General features: G+C 45.2%; 4 protein-coding genes across 5 annotated transcripts; 3 read left to right on the forward strand and 1 right to left on the reverse strand.

Annotated features, from left to right (window-relative positions):
- Window positions 1-822: 822 nt before the first annotated feature.
- LOC310930462 (uncharacterized protein) lies at window positions 823-3,478 on the reverse strand. 2 transcript variants are annotated; one of them, XM_083893465.1, is made up of 3 exons: window positions 3,394-3,478; window positions 1,809-2,399; window positions 823-1,731 (listed from the first exon to the last, which is right to left on the reverse strand). In XM_083893465.1, exons 2-3 carry the CDS (start codon window positions 2,337-2,339, stop codon window positions 1,144-1,146), a joined length of 1,119 nt encoding a protein of 372 aa, XP_083749591.1. In that variant the 5' UTR covers window positions 2,340-2,399; window positions 3,394-3,478; the 3' UTR covers window positions 823-1,143. The 2 variants fall into 2 exon arrangements, with proteins under 2 accessions (XP_083749591.1, XP_083749590.1); XM_083893464.1 differs by having other exon boundaries at window positions 3,228-3,412.
- Window positions 3,479-4,665: 1,187 nt separating this feature from the next.
- On the forward strand, window positions 4,666-11,679 carry chka (choline kinase alpha; the record flags this gene model as incomplete). Its single annotated transcript, XM_083894365.1, has 12 exons — window positions 4,666-5,210; window positions 6,187-6,295; window positions 7,723-7,776; window positions 7,996-8,109; window positions 8,546-8,679; window positions 8,843-8,947; window positions 9,674-9,732; window positions 9,820-9,907; window positions 11,057-11,165; window positions 11,247-11,353; window positions 11,437-11,518; window positions 11,617-11,679. 12 exons carry the CDS (start codon window positions 4,666-4,668, stop codon window positions 11,677-11,679), a joined length of 1,569 nt encoding a protein of 522 aa, XP_083750491.1.
- A 2,153-nt stretch (window positions 11,680-13,832) lies between these two features.
- pyurf (PIGY upstream open reading frame) lies at window positions 13,833-15,254 on the forward strand. The gene is made up of 2 exons (XM_083893468.1): window positions 13,833-14,061; window positions 14,977-15,254. Exons 1-2 carry the CDS (start codon window positions 13,868-13,870, stop codon window positions 15,104-15,106), a joined length of 324 nt encoding a protein of 107 aa, XP_083749594.1. The 5' UTR covers window positions 13,833-13,867; the 3' UTR covers window positions 15,107-15,254.
- LOC310930465 (phosphatidylinositol N-acetylglucosaminyltransferase subunit Y-like) lies at window positions 15,132-15,468 on the forward strand (the record flags this gene model as incomplete). The annotated part of the gene is made up of 1 exon (XM_083893469.1): window positions 15,132-15,468. The coding sequence occupies one exon, from the start codon at window positions 15,132-15,134 to the stop codon at window positions 15,342-15,344; it is 213 nt and encodes a 70-aa protein (XP_083749595.1). The 3' UTR covers window positions 15,345-15,468.
- Between the last annotated feature and the right edge of the window lie 3,396 nt (window positions 15,469-18,864).

Consider the following 18,864-nt stretch of genomic DNA (forward strand, 5'->3'; position numbering starts at 1 on the left):
TCTTTGTGTGTGTGTGTCTTTAGTATAAACACTGATCTTGTCAGGTCCATCTCCAGGTTCACACACACAGACACTCTCTCTCTCTCTCTCTCTCTCTTTCTCACACACACACAGACACTCTCTTTCTCACACACACACACACACTCTCTTTCTCACACTCACACACACACTCTCTTTCTCACACTCTCACACAAACACTCTCTCTCTTCCTCACACACACACACTCTCTCTTTCTCACACACACACACACTCTCTCTCTTTCTCACACACACACACTCTCTCTCTTTCTCACACACACTCACACACACAGTTGTTGATCAGAGTAAAAAAAATTCTTCACTCAAACGTTTCTGTATTTTTTTTACTTTCACATTAAAATCAAACACGTCTGCAGTTCGTCAACTCAACAGCGCCCTCTACTGGTCAGGATGATATACAATAATATACATCATAATATATATAAAACGATATATAATAATATACATCATAATATATATAAAACGATATATAATAATATACATCATAATATATATAAAACTATATATAATAATATACATCATAATATATATAAAACGATATATAATAATATACATCATAATATATATAAAACTATATATAATAATATACATCATAATATATATAAAACGATATATAATAATATACATCATAATATATATAAAACTATATATAATAATATACATCATAATATATATAAAACGATATATCATAATATATATAATATCAAACTTGGTGTATTCTGAGGTCAGTTCTTCTCGTTAAATGTTTTATTGTTTTCACGTCTTAACAATGAAATGTTTGTCATGTGGGCGGAGCCTCAGCTCCATGGTCACAGATGAAGCACCAGTTGTGGGCGGAGCCTCAGGTTAGAGAGTCGAGACAATTGTGACGAGTGTCGCTTTAAAAACTAATAATAAAAACTCAGCCTTTATTCTGTGTTCTATTTACATCGGAGGTCAAAGGGGGCGTGGCCAACACCAACTGGAACGTAGCGTGAGAACAAATGTCTGTCCTCTGACTGACTTTGTCTTATTGGGCGTCCTCCGCCCGTCAAGCTCCGCCCCCCACTGTTCCCAGTCCAGTCACAAGCCTGTACTGCACCGCGATGGCAGCAGGGGGCGCTGGTCACCACAGCCAGCTGTCCAGGTGCTGCACGCAGTAACAGGACTGTTCAAAGATGGCCGACAGCTCGCGGTAACCGCGCTCTCTCCACGTGGGGAGGAGCCTCTCGTTGTTCAGGGCCTGCAGCTTGGGCGTTCCCTCTCGCAGGACGTTGTAGAGACACGGCCAGCGGTTCTGGATCCTCAGCCGGGTCTTGCGGTCCAGCGTGATGCCGCGGACGATCTTCTTGGCTCGGAGCTCGCGCAGAGCGGGAAGCTTCAGGCGGCTGAAGACCAGACCTCGACTGGGCGACACGTCCAGGAACTCCAGAGACGCAGACTCCAGCGTGTAGGAGATTCCCAGGTTCCTCAGCGGCACTAGGATGTGCAGCGTCAGGGAGCGGAGGTTGGGCAGGGATCTGGTGAGCGTGTGCAGCGTGGACGGCGTCACACCTTTGAAGACCCAGAAGTATTTGAGCTCCAGGACTCGCAGCTGCTGGAAGCGAGCGAGCAGCGACACGGACGCGTCGGACCAGTCGAAGTGGAGACGCATCCTGGAGACTCGAGGGCAGCTCAGCGTGAGTTTGCTCAGCAGGTTCTGGAAACTGATCACCTGATCAATCACACAAACAGGAAGATGCAGCTTTTATTTTGAAATGACACGTCTTTAACGCTCAGTAAAACACCGACCTGATCCGTTTTGGTGACGCTGTCCTGGTGGGAGCTGGAACTCGGGTGGACCCGGAGGTCCAGAGGCTCCAGGAGCGTGAAGGTCCAGTTCAGGTCCAGGTGGCTGAGGTCTCTGCAGTGGACACTGTCCAGCAGGCGGCTCAGCAGCTCCCCCCACTGGTTGCAGCGGTCCCCGAGGTCGAAGCTGGCCTTGAGCGTGATCAGACTGGCTCGGCGTGAGATGAGGTGGTGGGTGTAATGGTGAACCCAGGCCTTCCAGCGCTCAAACTCCCGGTTAGAAACCAGCAGCCCCTCCTGACCCAGGTGGAAGACGCCACGGCGGGAAAAGTCGGCCACTCGCCACAGCTTCCACGAGCGAATCAGACGACTCCAGCTCAGGCAGACCAGCGCACAGCTGCACTTGTCCACCTCGCTGAGGAAGGACAGGACGTGCAGCTGACACTCCACCGGCAGGAAGTGGAACGGGAAGACGTCGTCGGCTGCGTTCCTGCGACTCCTCACGGGAACCAGCGGCCGTTTCCGTGGCGACATGACGACGGAAGAACGTTCTCAGCGTGTCCACTGGACGCTTTTCCATCAACGACTCTGGGTCTGGAGAAGAAAACACATCATCATCATCATCATCATCGTTATTGTTATTATAATAATTATTGTTATTATAATAATTATTGTTATCATCATCATTGTTGTTGTTGTTATAATAATTATTGTTATTATCGTTATTATAATAATTGTTGTTATTACAATAATGATTGTTATCATCATCATTGTTGTTGTTGTTATAATAATGATTGTTATCATCATTGTTGTTGTTGTTATTATAATAATGATTGTTATCATAATCATCATTGTTATTATAATAATGATTGTTATCATAATCATCATTGTTATTATAATAATGATTGTTATCATCATCATTGTTGTTGTTATTATAATAATGATTGTTATCATCATTGTTGTTGTTATAATAATGATTGTTATCATCATCATTGTTGTTATTATAATAATGATTGTTATCATCATCATTGTTGTTGTTATTATAATAATGATTGTTATCATCATCATTGTTGTTATTATAATAATGATTGTTATCATCATCATTGTTGTTGTTATTATAATAATGATTATCATCATCATTGTTGTTATTATAATAATGATTGTTATCATCATCATTGTTGTTATTATAATAATGATTGTTATCATCATCATCGTTATTATATTGACACTGTCGCTGCTGCTTCGTCACGTGACACGCGTCACTGTTCTCGCGACATTAGCGATATGACTTTAGCTCAGCTAGCTTCTGTTGCCTTTAACATACAAACACTTTTTATACATAAATTGTTGAATGAATATTCACTGTGTTACTGTCATTGTTGTAATTATTGTAATTATGAAGGGAAAAAATTGTATATTTACCTTTTAGTTAAACATGCTAGGAGCTCGTGTAAAGGCTAAGCAGCTAGCAGCTAACAGGAGCAGACAAAGGAGCTGTGTTTATTTAAACCGTTTTTTCCTCGCGCTGGTTGATACGTGTGTGTATGGGCGTGGCTTATTCTCTGTAATAAACCGTGAATCGGCTCACGTTAACGACAGAAACCAAGGAAAACCACGGTAAACCGGCAGCGCTCTCTCTCCGGACTTAGCTGCTTAGCGCTCGAACAGCTGAGCTTTGTTTGTTGTTATGATTGTGGCTCAGCGCCGATGACGTCATCAACACGCGTCCGGGTGTGTGCTTTCAGCACCGGCGCTGCGTCAGCGGGCGGGGTTAACGCTGAAACATCGCCCAGAGCGCCCCCTCTGGTATCGTGTGGTGTTTGTTTTCATGTCGAGTTATTCTTAAGTCATGGTTACAAGTGAGTTTGATGAATAACGGCGTGTTTGAAGGAGGTTGAATGGGTATATATGTGTATATGTATGTGTATATATTTATACATATATGTGTATATGTACATGTATATGTGTATATGTATATACACACATGATCATGTTGCGTTCACGGATGCCACCGAAAGTCGGACTTTGGAGTGTAATCTTGTTTTTCTATTACGTAACAAGCCAAACAAAGATACACACTGAAACGTTCCATAAAGATTTTTAGTTTCCTCATGAATGTCTTCGATGTCTTTTTCTTATTCAACATTAAATCACAAGAAAATATGTAGAAATCATGATTCAAGAGAAGGAAAAAGCACACGTTCATCCCAAGATATGATGAAATATGAATAAAATAAGAATCATTAGACAGTACAAAGTGTTTGTGTGTGTGTAAATATATACTGAATATATACATATAACATTTGCATTTTCCCAAAAATGCAGTTGGGAATGCTGAGTCATGGTGTGTGTGAAAAGCAGAAAAGAAAAGTCTTAATAATAAAATAAACCCCGTGTGAAGATGATGTTGACATAATAATAATAATAATCGTCATATTTTCCTGGTTTTCACTGAATCTCATCACGTCGCGTCTTTTTTGTCCGTGGGCCCCTGAAGGCAGCACCATGTTTGTTTTCGTTTATCGGAGGGAATGTCCCGGCCAGCCAATCAGAGCGACGAAGGGTCACGGGGCGTGTCATGTGACCACTCCCCCTGCCTCCACCTCCTCCCGTGTCCCCGCCCACAGACGTTTAACGGGCACGGAGCTCAGCGGCGATTCATTCGCCTCCTCCTCCGGTGACGCCTCCTCCTCCTCCTCCGCCTCCTGCTGCACGAACATCACTGCGACGTTTCCCTGATCACCGGAGACAGAATAAAGACAGAATAAAGACAGAATAAAGACTCAAACAACGCAGTGACTGTAAAAGCCGCCATAAAGCAGAGGGGCGGGCTCGTGCAGCTTCTCCCTCCATTTTCACCATGAAAACCAAATTCATCAACGGGGTTTCCTCGTCTCGCGCCATGTCGCTGGGGCTCCTGGTGACGGAGAGCGAGCAGCAGGTGCAGCCGGACGAGCGCGAGCGCGAGTGGAAGGAACCGCTGCGGCCCGAGCCGGACACCGGGCAGTGGACCGGGCCGGAGGACACCGGGCCGGGCACCGAGCAGTGGACCGGGCCTGACACCGAGCAGTGGACCGGGCCGGAGGACACCGAGCAGTGGACCGGGCCTGACACCGAGCAGTGGACCGGGCCTGACACCGAGCAATGGGCCGGGCCGGAGGACACCGAGCAGCGAACCGGGCCGGAGGACACCGGGCCGGGCACCGAGCAGTGGACCGGGCCTGACACCGGGCCGGACACCGAGCCGGCGGGCACCGGGCCGGAGGACACCGGGCCGGAGGACACCGGGCCGGAGGACACCGGGCCGGAGGACACCCGGCAGAGGGCGTTCCTGTGGTGCAGGGAGTTTCTCCACGGAGCGTGGAAGAGCGTGGACGAGAGCGACTTCTACGTCACCGTCGTCAGGTACACGATGTTCATACTGCTCCACTGAACAGAGGCGGACAAAGTACACATATTCATTACAGATACCCCCAAGTAAAAGTACTACAGTCAGGTGTCAGGTGTCTACTTAAAGGTGCATTATGTAATAAATGTAAATCAACTGATCATAAAATCCTCTTAATATGTCACAGAGACTCAGGAATAATGTTCTTAAAACATAGTGAACTCAACAACAACAACAGTACAGACAAAAGATTCACATTTCACATGTTTATGTTATGAAATCATGTTTTGGCACGTGGCGCCACCTGCCGTCATCTACCAGTCATTGCAGTCAGTAGAGTCTCAGCTACCGAGCGACCACGGGTTGATCCAGGTTCATCTGAGCTATAACGGCAGAGAAAACCAAACAAAAGAGCTGTGTTTTAAATTTGAGTGTAGTAACCGTTTTTGGCCACATTCTTACATGTGGCAAAAGTACTGAAGTACTTGTTTTTAAAAGTACTCAAAAGTACAAGAGTACATTTTCTAAATATTGCATTACTACTGCCTCAGTGCTTACATTTACGTTTAGGAACGTCCTACATGGAGTCATGAGTACTAGATCCCTCAAAATGGTACTTAAATACTGTACTCAAGTAAATGTACTCCGTTACTGTCCAGCTCTGCTACTTAATGATGTGTCATGGGAATTAAAGGTCACTGTGAGCGCCCCCTGCTGCTGAGAACCAGACAGGAAACTGACGTCTGTAAATCACTCACTCTCCCGCACCAAAGTCCACTGATCCACTGCTGCCTCGTGTGGTCACTTTGTGTCACTGCTGCCTCCATCACTGAGTGTTTGACTGAGCTAATAATAATGAAAATCATAATAATAATGATAATGATAATTATGATAATCATAATGATGATGATTATGATAATATAATAATAATCATGATAATTATGATAATAATGATAATAATAATAATAATAATAATCCTGGTCTTTTGTGCAGCGGTGGCCTGAGTAACCAGCTCTTCCTGTGCAGTCTGGCCGACAGCGTGGACACAGTTGTGGACGAGCCGAGGAGCGTCCTGCTGCGTCTCTACGGCGCCATCCTGCGGGTGAGCGCCACATTACACTCTCATCAAACTGTGGTCAGTTCCCTTCACGTCGTCATCTCAGTGTCACACAGACGTCCGTAAAGCACTCACTCTCCCACACCAAAGTCCTCTGCTGCCTCGTGTGGTCAGGTTTTTGGTGATTTTAGTGTCTGAACTCTGACTTCACTCACTTCAAAAACCTTGAACTGTCCCTTTAAACTGATTTGATGATCGTTTTATTTACCACCTATGAATTAACGTAAAAAGAGTTTGTTTTTATAGTTAACTGGGGTCAAAGGTTATCTCTGTGTGTGTGTGTATGTGTGTGTGTGTGTGTGTGTGTGTGTGTGTGTGTGTGTGTGTTGCCCCCCCCCATGTGTGTACATACATGTGTTCTTTGTCGTAGGGTTCTTCTCTTGGAACAAAGCCTTGAGGTGAATCCGCCCTAAACCCACGGTACAGTATGACATCACTGAAGTCTCAGCTTCATAAAAGACACACACACACACACACAGAGACACAGACGGACACACACACACCCCTATAGACGGACACACACACACAGACACACACAGACCCCTACAGACGGACACAGACACAGACGCACACACACACAGAGACACAGACGGACACAGACGCACACACACACAGAGACACAGACACACACACACACACACACAGACTCAGACACACACACACACAGACAGACAGACAGATACACACACACACACAGGAGGAGGGGAGTGGTCAGCATGTGCCTGGGTGATTTTGAACTCTTTTATTCGTCGTCGTCCCGACGACACCTTCATTAAGTATTAAGTATTCTGGTTTTGTCCTTCACCGTGGCAACCGTCGCCGTCCTCTAACCATGTCCTCAAAGGACTGACATGAGTCAGCAAGTCAACAGAGGGGACAGTTTCTCAGGAATCAAGACATGTGAGGACGAATGAGGACGTGTGTGAGGACATGTGAGAACGTGTGAGGACATGTGAGGATGTATGAGGACGTGTGTGAGGAGGTATGAGGACATGTGAGGACGTATGAGGACGTGTGTGAGGACATATGGGGACGTGAGGACATGTGATGATGTATGAAGACATGTGAGGACGTGTGTGAGGAGGTATGAGGACGTGAGGACGTATGAGGACATGTGAGGACGTGCGTGAGGAGGTATGAGGACGTGAGGACATGTGAGGACAGGTGAGGACGTGTGTGAGGAGGTATGAGGACGTGAGGACATGTGAGGACGTATGAGGACATGTGAGGACGTGTATGAGGACGTGAGGACATGTGAGCACGTCCACAGATCCTCTCGTGTCCTCTCATGTCCTCCAGTGTCCTCTCAGGTCCACAGATGACCTCAGTGTCTCTGAGCTCGTTGTATCTGGTCTGCTGCGCGGTGGTGATGTGGGTGATGGATGTGTCTTCTCTTTGTCTCTTGTTGACAGATGTCCTGTAATAAAAAGGACGAGCCACAGTCCAACAGAGACAATCAGGTCCAGGTGAGTCAGCTCTTCTCTGTCTGTGTGTATATACACACACACACGTACATGTGCAGTGACGGGTCCTCACTGCTCTGGTTGTCCAGCGTCTGTCTTTGGACTGAAAGAACAACTGACACTGAGGCTCCGCCCCCACGCTCATCTCCTCAGAGTCAGTGTCCAATGTGTGATGTGTGTGTGTTTGTCTGGCTGTGTGTGTGTGTGTGTGTGTGTTTTCAGGGTGCAGAGTCCATGGTCCTGGACAGCGTCATGTTTGCCATCTTAGCAGAGAGACAACTGGGACCTAAACTTTATGGTATTTTCCCTCAGGGTCGACTGGAGCAGTTTGTTCCTGTGAGTCACTGTAAATACACTGTTAAATACATTCATAAATACACTCTGAAATACACTGTAAAATACACTATAAAATAAATACACTGTAAAATACATTTGTGAATACACTGTAAAATACACTATAAAATAAATACACTGTAAAATACATTTGTGAATACACTGTAAAATACACTATAAAATAAATACACTGTAAAATACATTTGTGAATACACTGTAAAGTATGCTCTTAAATACTACTAAATATAATGTACAGTATATGATGTGGATTACATTAAAAAATGTGTTAAATATTCATTTTAAATCTACCTTTTCATTCTATGCAGATGATACTTTGACCCCACTGTGATAACGTTGTGTGTCCTGTGGGGGGCAGCACTGTGCTCCTGCCTGGGTTGATGTGTGTGTGTGTGTGTGTGTGTCGACGTGTCGTTGACAGAGTCGTAAACTGGAAACGCGTGAGTTGAGCGACGCCGTGGTCTCGGCTGAGATCGCAGAGAAAATGGCCAGATTTCACGCTCTGAGGATGCCCTTCAACAAACAACCTACGTGGCTCTTTGACACCATGGACAGGTGAGTCAGCCTCTCACCTGAGGGGGCGCTCTGCTCTCTACAGTCGTTACCTGTCAACAAAGCACAACGCTGAGTCATGTTGTGAGAGAGTGTGTGATTCACCCTTCCTTTAAAAGAACACATCGTTGTTGTGTTGACGTGTGTGTTTTCTTGTCACCTTCAGATACTTGAGTCAAGTCATGAAGATGAAGTTCACCAGAGACTCACAACAACAACACTTTGATCACATGATCAACTACAACCTGGAACAGGAAGTGGATCTGCTCAAGTAAGGACACACACACACACACACACACACACACACACACACACAGAGACAGACACACACACACACACACACACACACACACACAGAGACAGACACACACACACAGACAGAGACAGACACACACAGACAGAGACACACACACAGACAGACACACACACACAGAAACAAACACACACACAGACAGACACACACACACAGAGACAGGCACACACACACAGAGACAGACACACACACACACACACACTAACACACAGACAGACACACACAGACAGAGACAGACACACACACACACAGAGACAGACACACACACAGACACACACGCACACACAGACACACACACACACAGAGAAAGACACACACACAGACAGACACACACACAGACAAACACACACACACAGACAGACAGACACACACAGAGACAGGCACACACACACACACACACACACACACACAGAGACAGACACACACACACACACACAGAGACAGACACACAGACAGAGACAGACACACAGAGACAGACACACACACAGACACAGACGCACACACACACACCCCCACACACAGAGAAAGACACACACAGACAAACACACACACACACACACAGACAGACACACACACAGAGACAGACACACACACACACACACAGAGACAGACACACACACACACGGAGACAGACACACACACACACACACACACACACCCTAACAGGATCTGGTTCTGGTTCAGGTCTCTTCTGGACTCGACTCACTCTCCCGTCGTCTTCTGCCACAATGACTGTCAAGAAGGTGAATGATGACTCATGACTCATCAGCACCACCTCCAGGTTAAAACAAGTCAATACATAAATAATGTGGTCATTTTTGTTTGTTCAGGAAACATTCTTCTTCTGAAGAACCAGCAGAACTCTGAGGAACACAAGCTCATGTTCATCGACTTTGAGTACAGCAGCTACAACTACAGGTGAGTCAGCAAAAAACTGTCACAACTACAGGTGAGTCAGCAAAAAACTGTCAAAATTACAGACGAGTCAGCAAAAAACTGTCACAACTACAGGCGAGTCAGCAAAAAACTGTCAAAATTACAGACGAGTCAGCAAAAAACTGTCACAACTACAGGCGAGTCAGCAAAAAACTGTCACAACTACAGGCGAGTCAGCAAAAAACTGTCAAAATTACAGACGAGTCAGCAAAAAACTGTCAGAACTACAGGCGAGTCAGCAAAAAACTGTCAAAACTACAGGTGAGTCAGCAAAAAACTGTCAGAACTACAGGCAAGTCAGCAAAAAACTGTCAAAACTACAGGTGAGTCAGCAAAAAACTGTAAAAACTACAGGCGAGTCAGCAAAAAACTGTCAAAACTACAGGTGAGTCAGCAAAAAACTGTCAAAACTACAGGTGAGTCGGCAAAAAACTGTCAGAACTACAGGTGAGTCAGCAAAAAACTGTCAAAACTACAGGTGAGTCAGCAAAAAACTGTCACTACAGGCGAGTCAGCAAAAAACTGTCAAAACAACAGGTGAGTCAGCAAAAAACTGTCAGAACTACAGGCGAGTCAGCAAAAAACTGTCAAAACAACAGGTGAGTCAGCAAAAAACTGTCAGAACTACAGGCGAGTCAGCAAAAAACTGTCAAAACTACAGGCGAGTCAGCAAAAAACTGTCACAACTACAGGTGAGTCAGCAAAAAACTGTCAGAACTACAGGCGAGTCAGCAAAAAACTGTCAAAACTACAGGCGAGTCAGCAAAAAACTGTCACAACTACAGGTGAGTCAGCAAAAAACTGTCAAAATTACAGGTGAGTCAGCAAAAAACAGCAGCAGAACAATGTGTGTGTGTGGTCATTTGCTCATCCTGGCAGCTGCAGATGGTGGCCCCGCCTCCCTGCAGATGGTGGCTCCGCCTCCCTCTGCAGCTGTATGTAACAGGAGTCAGAGGCTGACGACCAATCACAGCACAGGGAGGAGAGATTAGAGGAAGTGAGATTATATTCTGGGAACACAGTGAGAACAGTGTTTAATGTTTTCTCAGCTGCTGATGTCACTGATGATCACATGATCATTGTGTAACAACAAACACACACATGACACAGTGTGTGTTTGTTGTGTTTCAGAGGATTCGATGTTGGAAACCATTTCTGTGAATGGATGTACGACTACAACTGTCAGGAGTTTCCATACTTCACCGTCAACGCTGACGCCTTTCCTGCAGAGACTCAGCAGGTGAGCTCTGCTTTGTTGTTGTTGTTGTTGTTGTTGTTGTCTTCGTTGTTGTCGTGAACTGGTGTTGTCTCCGTATCTCAGCTTCACTTCATCGAACATTACCTGCGTGAGTTTAACAGCGACTTTGACGATCTGAGCCAAGAGGAGCAGACGAGGCTGAAGCAGGAAATGTACCTGGAGGTCAACAGGTGAGGTCACGGGGTCACAGGGTCACGGGGTCAACACAAACAAACAAACAAACAAACACAAACATGTGTCTTTGTGCTGCTAGATTCTCTCTGGCCTCTCACCTGTTCTGGGGTCTGTGGTCCATGGTCCAGACTCAGCTCTCCGACATCAACTTTGGATATTTGGTCAGTCAACCTTTGTTTTTCTGCTCCTGTCAATCAACCTGTCAGAGGTCACTGTCGGCACCATGATGTCACTGACTCGTCACTCGTCTTTGTCGCAGGATTACGCTCGGGCCAGATTTGACGCATATTTCCTGCAGAAGAAGAAAATCTGGACGATTTAACGGACGGTCCGATCCGACAATTCCTGCTACGAGAGAACACGCTGCCACCTGCTGGTGACCTTCTAACCCAAGTCTAAACCCTGAGAATGCGGCCGTGATGCTTCACGTTTGTCCCACAATGCTTTGCAGCGCTGTGTAAAAAAAAGAAAACATAACTCCATCACTGCTGAGTTACATTGAATCAGGAGAGGGGGCGGAGTTTGGTGCCACTGACGTGGCTCCGCCTTGTTACCAAAGGGCCGACGCGCTCGCTGCTGCGTTTACGATAAGTTCTGAAGGTGGAACGCCTCGTCTTTTTGAAACGTTTTTCACGACATTCCAGTGGAACGCGATTGATGAAGAAAAAAACGTTTACCAAACTCGCGCGTCACTGAAGTTCGCACAGGAAACGTTAAAATATTCCATCAATATAAATAAAAAATGTTGCCGTGTGAAACCAGCAGGTTCCATCCCATAATCTAGGTGGCGCTGTTTCACAGACACAATGAATGTCGTAGCTTGACTGAAGTCAAAACATCGCAATAAGTGACGACTGAGTTCTTCTTCTACCTCGTCCTGTCACGCCTTTCACTAACGTTTTTCAGTATTCTTTATTAAATATTATTGTTATTATTGTTGTTATTGTTTTTTTCATGTTGAACCACGTCCTGCCACTGGGGGGCGCTGCCTGTCAGACTTGATGAAAAAAGCTGTGAATGAAAACATTTATTTCCCGTTTTAAAAAAGAACAACAAACAAAAGCTGCGTACGAAACTTCCGTCCGTTACATTTTTTTTTCCCCCACAATGCAATGCTCTTCATGTTCTCGATGCTGGAAATATGTCGTGTTCTGTAAAACTCCAGTTAATGTTTACGTTTACGTGAAAAGTTTGAAGTTCAAAGGTTAAATCATGAATCTGAATTGCGACTTCTATAGAACGCGTCATTCCAGCCGTTAAAGTTTGTGGTGGTACTTAAATGAGCCTTTAGCGTTAGCTCTGCTGTGATTGGCCGACGCTAACACATGTACAGCACTTTGAAAAAAACTAAACAAATGAATCTCTGCTTTGTGACTTTTGATTTTGTTCGCAGTTTAACGACAACTGTGCACTGGCGAGATTAGCTTGTTGACCCGATGCTAGCACCATGTTTTTGCTAATAAACAAACGTGTTAGCTTTAATGTGACAATCAATGTGGAGGGGGCAGAGACAGACATTCCGTCACCGCTAAGACTTTTAAAACTCACGTCGACCAAATGTGTAACGTGAATAATCTGGAGCTCCACAAACTGCATAAATGAGAGCAGGTCATTGGCTGCAACGTGACTCCGCCCATTTTTGTTTGACCAGTGGGATGCGTTTGTCTTTCGTGTTATTCGTCGTACGAACACTTAGACTGCGACGTAACAACTTCAACTGTTATATGTTAACAGTTATTGGTAACATTCTTTTTTTTTTTACCTAACCAAACTTTGTATTTCTGTTTTCCTCGCATTGTATTTTATTTTGAAAATCTTTATAAGTCACCGTCAGTATTAACGTACGTTCAGTGTAAAAGTCACTAACACAAACGTTATTAGCGTTAATCGCAGATTTGATTACACGATGTTTGGCTGTGAATGTTTTTCTGCTTCGATCCAAATAAAAACAACAAAGTTAAAAAAAAAAATGAAAATGGTTTTTTTCCACGTGCACACACACACATATTCTTTAACAGTATGACACTGCCCCCTCCTGGACAACTCTGGAACATGATGATGGACCAGTGATGATGTTCATTCACACTCCTCCTCCTCACCAGGTGGTGGCGGTAATGCTCCAAATCGTCTGAACCGCCATCGAAGCTCAACGAAGAATGGATGTAGCTCCGCCCCTTCCTAATATGGAGTTGCGCACTCGGCGCCAGAACTCCTTCATTACGCCTTCATTTATTCATATTTATCATGAAGTTTTCGTCACATGACCGCGCTTTGCTGTGCTCGTACACGGCTGTGACGTCACTGTAGGAACGTTTTACAGATGAATTAAAAATATAAAGAGCCGCATGAGTATTTGTTGTTGCAGTACCACGAGTGGCCACCATGAGAAAAATTGTATTCAAGGCAGAGGGGGCGGTGCTCTGTCCACATGAGTAGAGAAGAAGAAGACGCTCTCGTCACTTCCGGAAGAGACGGGCTCACTTCCGGGTGGAGTTGACGGCAGCGCGGCCATGTTTCCGGCGGTGACAGGACCGAGAGAAGCGTTGACTCGCGCACTTCGTGTTCAGCTCTCATGCGTGAATCCCGCAGCTTCTGCGGCCGCGTTCGTGCGCAGCTTCACGGGCGCGAAGGACGAACAACCGCCGCCATTTGAAGCATCGCTGTTGCGCGTGCTGGTGTGTCCTCTCTCAAAGAAAGCGCTCAGGTAATCTCACGATCACCATCAGAGCCAAAATGGCGGCGTGGACCATCGTTCAGTTTCACTTTTAACTGCAGTGCAATAGGAAAGTGTCAAAGGCTAACGAGAGCTAACGAGGGTTAGAGCTAAATGTGAATATTTTCACGTTTCAGTCATTTTTCAGCTTCTTAAATGTGAATATTTTCATGTTTCTGTCATTTTTCAGCTTCTTAAATGTGAATATTTTCACGTTTCTGTCATTTTCAGCTTCTTAAATGTGAATATTTTCACGTTTCTGTCATTTTTCAGCTTCTTAAATGTGAATATTTTCACGTTTCTGTCATTTTTCAGCTTCTTAAATGTGAATATTTTCACGTTTCTGTCATTTTTCAGCTTCTTAAATGTGAATATTTTCACGTTTCTGTCATTTTTCAGCTTCTTAAATGTGAATATTTTCACGTTTCTGTCATTTTTCAGCTTCTTAAATGTGAATATTTTCACGTTTCTGTCATTTTTCAGCTTCTTAAATGTGAATATTTTCACGTTTCTGTCATTTTTCAGCTTCTTAAATGTGAATATTTTCACGTTTCTGTCATTTTTCAGCTTCTTAAATGTGAATATTTTCACGTTTCTGTCATTTTTCAGCTTCTTAAATGTGAATATTTTCACGTTTCTGTCATTTTTCAGCTTCTTAAATGTGAATATTTTCACGTTTCTGTCATTTTCAGCTTCTTAAATGTGAATATTTTCACGTTTCTGTCATTTTTCAGCTTCTTAAATGTGAATATTTTCACGTTTATGTCATTTTTCAGCTTCTTAAATGTGAATATTTTCACGTTTCTGTCATTTTTCAGCTTCTTAAATGTGAATATGTTTGTGTTTCTGTCTGTAAACGATGAATAAATCAATGCTAGCTCAGTCTTCTTACGTTTTGTTTCTCAGATACGACGTTCAGACCAACGAGTTGATCAACGACGAGCTCGGCATCGCGTATCCCGTCATCGACGGCATTCCCAACATGATTCCTCAGGACGCGCGGCTCATCCAAAAGGAAGTGGACGCGAGTGACTGAAAGGGGGCGTGGCCTTGGTTTGAGGATGAAGTCTCTGTCGGTGATGGTGGGCGTGGTCCCCATGTTGTCCCTCTGTGGACTCTTGTTGTCTTCAGCGGTGGACGAGGACTTCCCTGAAGGCTGCAGCAGCAGCAGCTCTCTGTGTTTCTACAGTCTGCTGCTGCCGCTCTCTCTGCCCGTCTACGTCTTCTTTCACCTGTGGAGCTGGATCGGCCTCAAACTCTTCAGACATAACTAATGGAGCACAGCACAGCTTTATTATTAACTCTTGCGGTGTCAGGAAACACAACGTGACTGTTAATCTGACTGTTGTTGTCATGGTAACGCAGTGTAGTTCAGAAAAAAACAATAAAATTTATGTTCATAAAAACAGTTTGTGCAGAAAATAAATTTGAACTGAGACTGTGACATCATCACTGTGATGATGTCACAGTGAACTTTTCGGAGAACCTGAGAGAATGTAAACAAACTTTATAGAACCATTAACACCTGACGTTAAAGGAACAGTTCATGTTTTAAACGGTGTTAAACACAGAAAGTCTCTGGGTCACATGTCCACGTCTTTAAACGTCTGTAAACCACTCACTCTCCTAAAGTCCACTGGTCCTCTGCTGCCTCATGTGGTCACTTTGCAACAGATTCTGATGTTTCAGATGACCTCAGTGACCTTCAGCTGACCTCAGTGACCTTCAGCTGACCTCAGTGACCTTCAGCTGACCTCAGTGACCTTCAGCTGACCTCAGTGACCTCCTGTTCTTCACGTGTCTGCCCAGACTGAGCTTCATGAGCGGAGACTCGGGTCTGTGTGTTTGTCCGTGACCTTTGGCTTTGAAGAAGAATGACTCATTTAGTCTGGTCTGAACCGCTCTGACCTGTCAACACACACACACACATGAAGAAGAACGACTCGTTTAGTCTGGTCTGAACCGCCCTGACCTGTCAACACACACACACACACATGAAGAAGAATGACTCGTTTAGTCTGGTCTGAACCGCCCTGACCTGTCAACACACACACACACACACACACGAAGAACGACTCGTTTAGTCTGGTCTGAACCGCTCTGACCTGTCAACACACACACACACACACGAAGAAAGACTCGTTTAGTCTGGTCTGAACCGCTCTGACCTGTCAACACACACACACACACACACGAAGAAAGACTCGTTTAGTCTGGTCTGAACCGCTCTGACCTGTCAACACACACACACACACACGAAGAAAGACTCGTTTAGTCTGGTCTGAACCGCTCTGACCTGTCAACACACACACACACACACACGAAGAAAGACTTGTTTAGTCTGGTCTGAACCGCTCTGACCTGTCAACACACACACACACACACACACACGAAGAAGAACGACTCGTTTAGTGTGGTCTGAACCGCCCTGACCTGTCAACACACACACACACACACGAAGAACGACTCGTTTAGTCTGGTCTGAACCGCTCTGACCTGTCCACACACACACACACACGAGGAAGAACAGTGTTACCATGGTAACAGGTCTACGGCTGCAGCTAGCTAACAATTTTTTTATTTATAAAGTACGCATTAACGTAAGTGAGCTAGCGTTGGCTAAGCTAGCTTCTTCCATGATTTTCCCACACAAACGTACATTGTAGCGTAATCATCGACTGATGGTGAGTGAACATAAAAACACGGAGGATGTATCTCAGAGGCTCCGCGGCGTCGTCGTAATGCTAATGCGGAATGAGCGTTTTCACGTACTCGATTACGTGGGCGAAGGGTCTGAACGGGTCATGTGACCTCACCTGGTTCAGGTCCTGTCGTCCCGCGCCGTCTTCGCTGGACGTCGTCGTGTCGACAGATTTGACCTCGGACTCGGACGGCGAGCTCGACGCCGCGACGTCTTTACGCCGATCGCCTGAAGACTCCGCCTCCTCCTCCGCCTCCTTCACCTGAGAGCCAGAAGATGGCCGCCATGGCAGAGAGGCCGGTCTCTGGTCCAGGTCCAGGTGGTTCCTGGTTCTGGTTTGCAGACTCAGGTCCAGCGGCGTGACGGCGGCGGCGTCTGGTGGCGTTTGGCAGAAGTGTAGATACGTGGAGAGTCTCCTGGTGAAGAAGTTTTCCGTCTGTGTGGACGAGGTGGACGTTGAAGGTCCACCTGACGCTCGCTTTGACGGACAGGAGCGTCTCTTTGAGGGGGCGGGGCTTAGGTTCAAAGTCTTCTGTCCTTCAGGTGAGTGCAGCGCTGTGATTGGCTGTTGCCTGAAGGTCTTCTGCGTGATGAAGAGGTCCTGACTGTTGACGTCGTCACTGTCACTGACCTGTGTTGGACCTGGTGAGGAGGAGACAACCACTGGGACGTGACCTGCTGACAAATCAAACGCCACCTTCTTCTTCTTCTTCTTCTTCTTCTTCTGTGGTTCTTTCTGCTGCGTGAAGAACAAAGTGTTTTCTGAACCTTCTGCTGCTTTATTCTTCTTCTTCTTCTTCTTCTTCTCTTTCTGCTCCATCATCATCTCTCTCACTCTCTCCTCCTCTTCCTCTTTCTTCTTCTTCTCGTCTTTGACACATTTATTCTTCTTCTTCTTCTTCCTTTTCCTCGTCTCAGGTGAAATCCAGGATTTCCAGAAGAACGATCTCTCGTCAAAGTCGCTCATGACTTCAGTCCTGAAAACAAACGACGACAACAACAATGACGATAAAGACGACAGTGACGACAACGACGAGGACAACAACGACAAATACAACAACAACAACAACGACGGCAACAACGGCGACGATGACAACAACAACAACGGCATCGACGACAACGACAATAATGATGACAACAACGACGACAGCAACAACGACAACAACAACAACGACGACGACAGTACGACGACAACAACAACAATGACGATTAAGACGACAGCGACGACAAATACGACGACGATGATGACAACGACGACAAATACGACGACAACAACAACGGTGACAATGACAACAACAATGACGATAAAGACGACAGCGACGACAAATACAACGACAACGACGACGGCAACAACAACAACGGCGACGATGACAACAAAAACAACAACGACAATAATAATGACGATGACAACAACAAGGACGACAACAACAACAACAACGGCAACAACAACAACGACGATAAAGACGACAAATACGACGACGATGACAACGACGACAAATACGACAACAACAACGGTGACGATGACAACAAAAACAACAACGACGTCAACAACAATGACGATAAAGGCGACAGCAACAACAACAACGGGGACGATGACAACAACGGCAACGACGACAACGACAATAATGACGATGACAACAACGACAACGACGATAAAGACGACAGCGACGACAAATACGACGACGAAAAATACGACGACAACAAAAATGACAATGACGACAACAACAAAAACACAGTGAGACAGACAAGTCTTTTGTCCTTGCTGCTCCTCAGCAGCAGGGGGCGCTCGCTGCAAAGTCATATTTACGAGTTTCTATCATTTTTCAGCAATTAACATAAAATTAACATAAAATTAACATAAACCACCAAAGGTCTCTGTCACACTTCATGTGTAATTGAGCTCATTAATTCATAAAAGAGCAACTTTTATACCTTTTTAAACACAAACGAAAATACTTCAAAATAAAAGAGTTTTTAAAAAACACACTCACACACACAGTTCTACAGCGTTAGCTTAGCTCTCTGACCTTGTTAGCTTGTTTTCAGCGCAGAAACGTGTCTTTTTGAAAATTAACGTGTTCTGAAACAAAACG

Source organism: Microchirus variegatus (genome assembly GCF_963457635.1).
Source record: "Microchirus variegatus genome assembly, chromosome: 8".
Classification (NCBI taxonomy): domain Eukaryota; kingdom Metazoa; phylum Chordata; class Actinopteri; order Pleuronectiformes; family Soleidae; genus Microchirus; species Microchirus variegatus.

Excerpts from the sequence above, each read along its gene's own strand:
- LOC310930462 (XM_083893465.1), bottom strand. The coding sequence starts at position 2,339 with ATGTCGCCACGGAAACGGCCGCTGGTTCCCGTGAGGAGTCGCAGGAAC. Across the intron at positions 1,732-1,808 it reads GCGTCACCAAAACGGATCAG|GTGATCAGTTTCCAGAACCT; the intron begins GTCGGTGTTTTA and ends GTGATTGATCAG.
- pyurf (XM_083893468.1), top strand. The coding sequence starts at position 13,868 with ATGTTTCCGGCGGTGACAGGACCGAGAGAAGCGTTGACTCGCGCACTT. Across the intron at positions 14,062-14,976 it reads CTCTCAAAGAAAGCGCTCAG|ATACGACGTTCAGACCAACG; the intron begins GTAATCTCACGA and ends TTTGTTTCTCAG.